The sequence below is a fragment of the Camelus ferus genome, chromosome 22, assembly GCF_009834535.1.
Source record: "Camelus ferus isolate YT-003-E chromosome 22, BCGSAC_Cfer_1.0, whole genome shotgun sequence".
NCBI lineage: Eukaryota > Metazoa > Chordata > Mammalia > Artiodactyla > Camelidae > Camelus > Camelus ferus.
The window spans coordinates 6,720,653-6,730,687 of record NC_045717.1 but is presented as its reverse complement, the minus strand read 5'-3'; the positions used below and the strand labels follow the sequence as shown (position 1 = coordinate 6,730,687).

Sequence of the window (10,035 nt, the reverse complement as noted above, 5' to 3'; positions counted from 1 at the left end):
ACAGGGCTTCGGGGCAGAACCCTGCGGATGCTGACAGCATTCTTTCTGCGTTTGGCACTCAGCCGGCGCCGTGTGGATGCGCAGAAGGGAAGACAACAGCTTCCTGTCCGACGTGTAAGGGGGATGTGCTCAGCCGCACTTCACACACTGCCCCCTGCACCAGCCTCTTCGAGAACCAGAGGATTCACTCCCACCCCAAGCCACCTGGCACATTTAAGGGACTGTGTTCATATTTTCACAGTAACTTGTGAAGCAACGAAGGACCTGTGGGAAGCAGATTTGCTGGGGGGGGAGGGGTTCTGAACCAGCCCCCAGCTCCCGAGGTTCAAGTCTGCTTTCAGCAAAAGGCCCAGGGCATGGACTGGCATCATCTCATCCCCGTTTCCACAGGCCAAGAGTACTCTGCCTTCGACCTCACTGTACAGAGCAGATGGTGTCTTCAATCTACGAACTTTAATTGTATGTCACTGAATTACTGACAGCCCATCAACAGTTTTTTTGAAAAATTTCTTAACAGAACATCAGAGTATTGCAACACTTTATTAATAGAGTATTGGCTTTGAATTAGTAGCTGAAGTAACAATTGCATGAAGCCAGATCAGGTGTACTGCGTAATACTCATACTTGACTTATTGCCATCACTTAGCAATTTATTGGACAAAGGTCAAACTTTTCGTTTTTTATTAAGCACATTCCACGGTACAAAGCTGTCATGAATAATATCTGTACAATTTAACAGTTTCAATAGCTGTTGAGACACAAATTTAATTCAAACAGGTAATTGGCAAACATAATTAATTACAAGTTAGAATTAGACTATCCCAGTGCTTTAAAACATTAATATAGCAGTTGCTCAATTATGGTTAGCAAAATAAAGTCCAGAGTACAGCTGGGAATTACTACTATAATCCCAGAAAGTCAGAATTCCTTGGGTGCCAAAGTCCCCTGCTATAATTTAGTAGGCACAATTCAAAGGTTGTGTGCATATTCAAAGGTCATGATCTCCCAAGGAACATGAACTTCTATATTAAACATGCAAAAACAACAGAAAAGTCCATCCATTCAGAACTGCCTCCGCCCCTCCCCCCTCCCTGCCCTGCCCGCTGGGCTCTCCTAACCGGCTGGCATTAAAGCTGTCAAAAGAAGAGTGGTACAAGTCAAGCCACTTTCACAACCACTGTCAGGCTTACGACATCCACCTGATGGAGGGAGATTTATTTTTTTACACTTTGAGATTCAACTTCTCAAAAATAGAAATTAATTTAGTAACATGTGGGAGGGAAGGATGTATTTTTTAAAAAAGGACAAAGGGGAAAAAAAAAAAAAAAAAAGCAAGCCAACCTCATAAAACAATCACAGACACACACATTGATCCCCACACCGTTCTCAATGCAGAGGACAAAACAGCCCAGGCACCTTCCCTTCGGTGGGAGAATGTGCTTCCACGGGAAGAGGTTTAGTTAATAGGAGGTTCTCATTGGTCCTTTAAAATGTTAGCGACATTCCTTGATCTTTGGAAACAATGGCAAGGGGCAAATCAAAACCTAATATGGAACAACGGAAAAGGAGTGCCGACCCAAAGTCCCTTCCGGGCACGTCAGCAGGATGGGGCCAGTCTCACATCCGGGCTGCGGAGCACGCGGGAGCAGAGAACCTGCCGGCGCCACAACAGGTGACACCAGAGATGACAGGATGGGGTTCGTGAGCTTGAGGCTTCGCACCACATGGGAGGACCCTTCCACTCAAGATGGGCCTCTGAACCAGCGTGACCTGGGACACGGCTCCAACCCCACGAGGGCCCTGCCACCACCCCGAGGGCAGGATGCACGGATGCCAGAGCCAGGAGGGCCAGGCAACCGGCCCTCTCGCTCTTCCCTTCCCAGGGTTACTAACACACAGAACATACACCATGGGAAGTGACCACGAGTACTCAGGAGTACTGATGAGGAAAAAAACAACAAAAAAATTTTAAGGTACCTCTCTATTGCATATACTGCACAACAAATAGAACATTCTGTGTTAAACTTTAGAAATTACATTTTAAAACAAAATTTCCATTAAAATACACACACACCACATACACACAATGACAATGACAAAATAAAAACACTATATGAATACTGCAGGAAGGGTTCTAGGTAATCCATGTCAACCCTGGAATCGGGTTCTTGAGCCCAGCCCACGGCTAAGTGCGCACACACTCTGCATTAGTGTCTCAGGCACGGGGCCCTGACTCGAGCAACCATGAGGTTAAACTGTTATGTACATTATATCTACATGCGGATACAGTATCTTAAATTAGGAGGCAAGCACACGTGTAAAGGTGTTACTCTACCAAATATCAGGGGATGGTTGCGGGCACAGAGAACAGTTAATGAAAGAAAAGAGCTATATTACCTGTTGGGCGATAATATAACCTGGCTTGCACTTCTTTAAATTAAAAGAAACTGGTACAGAAAGGAAGTGTAATCCAAAAAACATGACTAAAACAATCCAGAGAAATTCTTCCATTGTCCAACATGTTCCTAATACAAGTCAGAATTCATAGTGACTTGGACGGTCAAAAGGAGAACGCTAACTTCTGAGAAAGAAAGCCCTGGACATTCTGGGTAGGTGTTTGGCACCCAAAATTTCACCGAAGAAGAACGCTGTTCCTTAACATCACACCAAAGTGCAAAGCAATATAAATTAGAGGCCAAGTCTTCTCTTGACGGTCCATCAACTTCCATGAAACAGACTGTACGTTCCTTTTATATGAACAATTTACATTTGAAGCATTAGATTTTTTTCACTGATGGGGGGAGGAAAAGGGCTTCTGTGCTACTGAAAGTCGGTGAAGCTAAGGTATCCTTCTCCAAGTAGAGGCCAGAATCGGAGGTGAGAAATGTCGGTACTTTGCATCTACCCAGCGTCTAGAACCAATTCCAGCTTCATAACTCAGCTGTGAAGAACTCCCTCAGGCATTTGGTAGCCAGTAGCCAGTAGTTCAAGACTAGGAAACCCTGAAAAAACAAAAACCAAACAAAAACAAAAAAACAAAGGGAGTAGGGATGGATATTCTGGTTAGACATGGAGATATACACCACAGCCCATCCACATCCACACAGAACATTGATTTTCAAATAATCAGCATCAAGATAGAAGCTGCAAGTTGTTTTGTGCGTACTACACACCAGACATCATATTTTGAACCTCATAACAACCTACAACCTTATGAGGTAGCGACTATTACAGCCACTTCACAAACAAGAGAACTGAGGCTCAGACACATTACTCAGTTCATACATGAGCCATTAAGTGACAGAGAGGGGATTCAGAAAGGACTGACCCAGTAAACCGTCATCCTTCACGCTGCTGCTAGCAGCCATGCATATAACAAAACATGCTCCATGTTTAGAGTTTATATTTAGAATAACCTTCTAGGACACCCAAAGCCCACCAGGGCCTGGCTCATGTCCGACCGAGAGCCTTCACTTACCGTTGTGAGAAGAAAGCGCGCACAAGCGCGTAAGTGAAGCGTTCCTCTGAACTGAACGCTAACGGTCCAAAATTACTGCTTTTTGAAATAAATCATTTATAAAAGGACAACACAACGTAGATGGGAAGACAACTGAATGTTCCACTTTTTTTTTTTTGACCATGACCTTGAGTCGGGAACCCATTTTAATCACAATCTCTACATTTATCCGTGTATGTCAATATAAACACACTTCCCTAAGCAGAACATTCATGAAACAAGACTTAGCGTTACTATTGACACCGCAGGCTCACATTTTATATCCTAAATTTCATGCAAAGTCAAAATCCATTAAAATGATTTCACAACAACCAATAAGTTACAATCTTAATTAAATTCTATGGCCAGAGAGAGAAAGAAAGAGAAAAAGAGTTTTTTTCTTTAAAGCTTGTATACATTTTGGGGGGGGTGAGGTTTATTTGTTTATTTATTTTAATGGCGATACTGGGGATTGAACACCACCACTGAGCTATGCCCTCCCCCTGTATACTTTTTTTAAAAGGCAACTTTCCTAAAAGGTTGTTAATTTTCACAAAGGTCAAGAATCCTAATAAGCTTTCTCAGTGAATTCAAGACAGATTCAATTTCATTCTCCACTGTTTTCCCATGAAGGAAAAAGTAAGAGTACCTGGATTATTTTAAAAATATTAACACCCAGAGATAAGAAGTAGGCACTCAAACCCTGCTGGTGGGAATGCCAACTGATTTAATTCTTCCAGAGGGTAACACAACTCTATGTATCAAAAGTCTTGAAACGTCATACCCTTTAACCCAGACACTGCAGACATTTCTAGAATTCTATCCAAGGGTAACACAGGGTTGGGCAACGATTAAGCTAAAAGAATCGTGGCAATGTGTTTTGTAACAGCTAAAAGCCGGGAGAAAAACATAAATAACAGAACAGGGCACATCCAAACAATCAAATACCATTTTGCCATTAGGAATGATAATCAGACAGTGACATAACTGACATGAGACAATTTCACAATAAAGGGGAAAAAAAAGCACAGTTATCAACTATAATTTTTAAAAGCCTGAAATGATACATACAAAGGAGTTAACAATGGTGAACCCTGAGTAGGAGTTTGGTCTCTTCTTTTGGCTTATCTACTTTTATCATCTTCCTAATAACGATCTTATATTGTCCTGCAATAACAAAAGAGAGCTACTGTATATATATAGCTCTTAGGAGTTTGTAATTTAAAAAAAAATGACTCGGCAAAGAAATCTATTTATTGCTAAATTTCCCAACCTAGAAATGCTCTTACCTTATGTTTTAGGGGTAAGTATTTTACTGCAAGGTTAAATCATCATTAGGGTAGTGTTTCTTATTATGCATAAATCTTACGGTGTCACATGGTAATAATTTTTTTCATGTTACAATAAATGAAAAGAATTTGGAAAAGAGCAATAAAATCTATAAACTTGACTGCCAAGGTTGTCAAAAGTAATTCACTTTGAAGAGACAAACACATTTGAGGTTTCATTGCTTGTGCTGCTTAAAAAGCAGGTAAGATTTTTCCATCGATTTGTAATTGTGAATCATAACAATGCAGTTGTTCTTAGGTCCCCAAAAAGGGGGCGAGAGGATGGCCTGGAAGACATAACAGCACAGTTTCCCTTCCGCCACGGCCGATGCGAGAAACAGCATTGGTGATTGCTACTTCGTCTCTCAACCAAAGGAATCTTGTTTCAGGGCACTTTTAAGTAATATATAAAAAGTTGTCCATTTGTGAAAGTTTACTATGTTCTATAATTCATTGATTAAATATGCCAGAGGGGGAGAAAATATATTACAGATGTCTTAGATTTTTATCACGTGCTTTGCTGACAGAGGGGAAAGACACAAGGACACGTCAAAACTGCGAGAGAGGTACCCTGTACGGTACACCTACTCCCCTGACCATATCCCGTTCCAGAAGCTCAGCAGCAGCTGTAGTTGACCATGTTCTATTGCATGTACTTCTCTCATGTGGAAAAATAAAAGCAGAGGCACTGGGCTACAGTTAACGCAACACAGAGAGGGAGAGAGAGACGTATAGCTTAGAAAAGACAAAGAATGGGATAAACTCAACAAAAGACGTGCAAGGCTGCAAAACACTGCTTAAAAGGAGCTGAAGAAGACCCTAAATAATAAAGAGATATACTGTGTTTATGGATTAGAAAGACAACATTTGTTAAGATGGAAATTTCCAGGGAGGGCATAGCTCAGTGGTAGAGTGCATGCTTAGCATGCACGAGGTCATGGGTTTGATCCCCAGCACTGCCATTAAATAAAAAATGAAATAAATAAACCTAATTACTTTCCCCCTAAAAAAACAACAAAAAAAAAATTTTTAAGATGGAAATTCTCCCCAAAATGATCTTTAGATTCAATGCAGTTCTGATCATAATCCCATAATTTTCATAGAATTTGAAATTTCACTCAAAAATGAGTATGCAAACCAAAAGGACCTAGAATAGTCAAAACAATTTTTTTAAAGAAGTTGATTTATTAGACAGTGTGGTATTGGCAAAAGGATAACCACAGATCATAGAATAGATCAGAAGCCAGAAACAGACCTAGAAGTAAGCGGTCAACTGAATTTCTGACAGAGCACTAAAGCAATTTGATGGGAAGAGGAAAGTCTTTTAATCCAATGAAGCTGGAACAACTAGACGGCTGTATAAAAAAGAACAATGACATTCTTACCTCACAGCATACACAAAAATTAACTCTAAATGGATCAAAAATCTAAAATGTCAAGGTTAAGCATATAAAACTCTTACAACTATGCTGGTCCAAACACTGTAGTCGCTGGCTGCATGAAGCTATTTAAATTTAAGCTTAAATGAAGTATAATTAAATACAATTAAAACCCAATTAAATTCAATTTAAATGTAATTTTAAAATTAGTTCCTAAGTCGCACTGGCCACATTTCAAGAGCTTAAGAGCCAAGTGTGGCTCGTGACGGTGCAGCTGCAGAAAATGTAAACTAGCCCAGCGGGAGGAAGCGGGTCAGGGTTTGCTGAGGCTGCGTGCGATCAGGCTGTGACTACAAAGAGGACAGAAGGGAGCTTGTGGGGGTGATGGAAGAGTTCTTATCTGGACTGTGGAGGAAGCTGCAGGGGTGTATACATTCGTAAAAACTCACCAAATAGTACACTTTAAATGGGTACAATCTGTTTTACAAAAATCATACCTCAATAAGATTGATTAAGAAGCAACAGTGGGCTTAGAGAAGGTGAGGGGGGCGGGGCAGAGGGAGCCGTGCACACGCAGGCACCTGTCTGCACGGAGGAAACAGACCTGGTACCTGACTGCCGCTGAGACAGTCGACTCCAGCTCCTTACTGAGCTGCTATCTTCATGTTTGCAGAAGGGGACTGTATGAATACACTGCAGTTTCGTACACATTTATTTATTTATTTAAGGGCAAATTCTTGTTGGCCCCGGAGAAAGAGCACAAATGTCACGTTGGCCCCGTTGTCACCTGTCCAGCAAGCCTCAGTGAGTGCTCGTAATATGCTGTGTGCTCTATTTGACACCAGGAGCCCCACTGCCTTGTGAGGGAGACACGCAGATAACACATTAAGTCAGAGGGAGTTAAAGGGGTGGAGGTGGGATGGTGGTCTCCACAAAGCCTAAGGGGAGGGAGGTGGTAGAGGTCTGCACTCCTGAAGTGTAACTAGGGAAGGGAAACAGAATTCAGTTTGGTTGGAGCTCTGGAGTTTGGGGAGGGAGGAGTGAGAGACGGTGGGGGAGGACAAAGAAGACAGAAGGTAAGAGTAGAAGCTGGAACCCCTGTTAGCTACTCTTAGTTAAACCTTGATCCTGAAGACAACAGGAAGCTGGGGAAGCAGAGAATGGCAGAGGCAGGGCTAACAGGACCCGAGCTGGCAGCAGGATGAAGGGTGGGCTGAAGAGGGAGAGGAAAAGACCGGAAGGAAACCAGTTTTCATGTGAGGCCATTCCTCCTTCCTTACGGATTTCTTTAGCTTATTGGGAAGGGAGGCTGAGGTGGGGAAGAGAAATCATTCAAGAGATCTTTGCTTCCTTCCTCTGTAATTTCCTATAATTTAATAAACGTAAAAAGTTCACCATGTGAATTTTTCAACTGACTTGTGAAGAATCTATCCAGAGAGAAAGCAGCCAGGGAGATGGCCACTATCACAAGAGACAGTGTGGACACACTAGGACCAGGACCAGGAACTATCTATGGGGCTCACGGGTGTGGCTCGGCTCCTACAGCCGGGGAGACAAGGCCAACCCATCATGGCACATGGGGTCCCATAACCCTTCCCAAGGCACTGTTCCAGCCGGTCACCACTGACCAAAGTGCGCTGACACGATGACAAACCGTACTTGCCGTTCCTGATGCAGGGCCTTAGTTTATCACTAATCGAAGGAACAGGGGCGAGCCCAGAGGCCAGCATACGTTTTCTTAAAGGGCCAAATGATTGTACATATTTTAGATGTGGCAGAAAATATGGTTCCTGTTTCAACTATGCAACTCTGCCTCCGAAATACGAAAACAGCCGCAGACAATACATCAACAGACGAGTGAGGCTGCGTTCCAGTAAAAGTACTTATGGGCACTGGAATCTGAATTTTACATAATTTTCATGTGTCCTAAAATAATATTCTTCTCTTAATTTTTTCAAAGTATTTAAAAGTGGAAAAGACTATTCTTAGCTTGCTGTGTTAAGGAAAAAAAAGTCAGGCAGTGGGTCAAATTTGGCCTCTGGCTGTAGTCTGCTGACCCTCGAATAAGACCAGCTTCCTTGGGGAGATCTGTTTATTGGGTCTTACTGGACTCTTCAGTAAGGAGTGTCTGAAAAGATGTCAATTTGGTGATCAAGAGACCAATGGTTCTCTATCTTTACACCAAAAAAAAAAAACACCTCACAATTCTATACATGGACTTTTCTTTGTATTTTTAATATTCAATGAGCAGGAAAATCTACAATGATAAAAAGCTACTAAGCATTAAGTAATGTTTTTACATAAATATGAATTTCATTAATCACACAGTCTTTACATACATGTATACATGGTAGCGCAAATACGCACAAACATTCAATCTACAAAGTTCCAGTGTGCACAGAATTCACAGGACCCCTTGCAAAATCCTCAGACCCTTCCAGAGGAACAGGGTCATCAGTTCCAAGGACACAGCCAAGCAAGGCTTCCCACCCCCTAGCTGGACACCCTTAGTAATCAGAACACGCCATCATCGATGCCTATGATGCCTCTGAGCCTTCCTGGAACCGGAGCAAAGGACTTTGCTTCCAGGGCACCTGGTGTGTCTGATGGAGGAAGAACGGGCTTTCGGGGCTCTCTCAACAGGCGCCCTTCCCCGCCTCCTCCTCCAGGGAACGGTGGTGGTGAGTGGACTGTAAAGGCGCCGGGGGTGGGGTGGGGTGGGGATTCTGAGTGTTTGGTTGATGGTGATTTTTTTAAAAATAAAAGACAGAACTGAAAGACAGGAAAGAAAGAGAAAAAGGAGATTCTAACACCCCGAAACAGAATTTGAGGGACTACACTGGTACTGAACTGGTATGACCTGAGAAAACAGTTTTAAAACACAGGAACCACCGTGTCTGCCAACATGAACACCCACAGTAAGCAGGATTCCGATTTAGGCCTGATTCTGATGTGACCATAAAGATCAAACCTTACACTAGACCTCTGCAAAGCTGCTGAATCAAATCAAGACTAAGCACCTCAGTCCCCACCACTGAGAAAGGAGTCCACATCACAAAACCTGCCCAGAGGGAGGGCAAACTCAGTAGCAGAATTCAGAGTGGGGTTAGCACTCACCTGAAACGGGTAAAGTGCAGACTGTTATCTGGAGATGTAAGTGTATGTTCTGGAGGGAGAACGGGTCTCATTCTGGGCACTGGGAGGCACATTTAAGAAATCCCAAATCAAAATTGTGTCATCATGGGAGCTGCTGATGATCTGAAATTCGTCAAACTGTAGCCGAAACACACGTCCAGAATGTTCCTGTGAAACATAACAGCTTGATGAATACAACGAGGCCTTTACAATCTCTGCTGTCTCACCACCAGGGAGTTGGCACAGGCTGAAAAGACAGCCCCTTCACCACGTTTCCTTTACGAGCTTTGTCCGTGACCCCACGAACAGATACTCCGCCTTTCCTTCTAGGCCTTTTCTTTAATTTTGTATCCTAGGTCCTGGCCCGTTAATATGTCAAAAAAGAACAAATATTCGATTGTCTCACAAAGGTAAACAATGATATTTAATACCCATTCTTGATACACTGTAAAAACTAGAACCAGAAGGATACTGTTTTTAACATGACCAAAAATATCTATCTCAAACCACAGCCAACACCAAAATTAACGGTGAAACACCATAAGTATTCCTGTTAAAATCAAGAAGAAAACAAGAATGGCCCTTACTGCATGCTCTAGTCAATGTGAGGACAGACCACATAGAAATGGAAGGCAAAACTACTGAAAATAAGAAAAATGTACCATATTTTTAAACAACAGTCTCTTCAAAAATATAA

General features: G+C 42.4%; 1 protein-coding gene across 8 annotated transcripts in view; it reads right to left on the bottom strand.

Moving 5' to 3' along the window:
* Positions 1-521: 521 nt before the first annotated feature.
* Positions 522-10,035, bottom strand: part of FBXW11 (F-box and WD repeat domain containing 11) — a 112,470-nt gene continuing 102,956 nt past the window's right edge. For all 8 annotated transcript variants that reach the window (XM_032465101.1, XM_032465097.1, XM_032465100.1 and 5 more), the window contains 2 exons: positions 9,321-9,506; positions 522-3,002 (listed from right to left, as the gene is read on the bottom strand). In XM_032465101.1, coding sequence (XP_032320992.1) covers positions 9,345-9,506 — 162 coding nt within the window. In that variant the 3' untranslated portion in view covers positions 522-3,002; positions 9,321-9,344. The remainder of the gene's footprint in view (positions 3,003-9,320; positions 9,507-10,035) is intronic.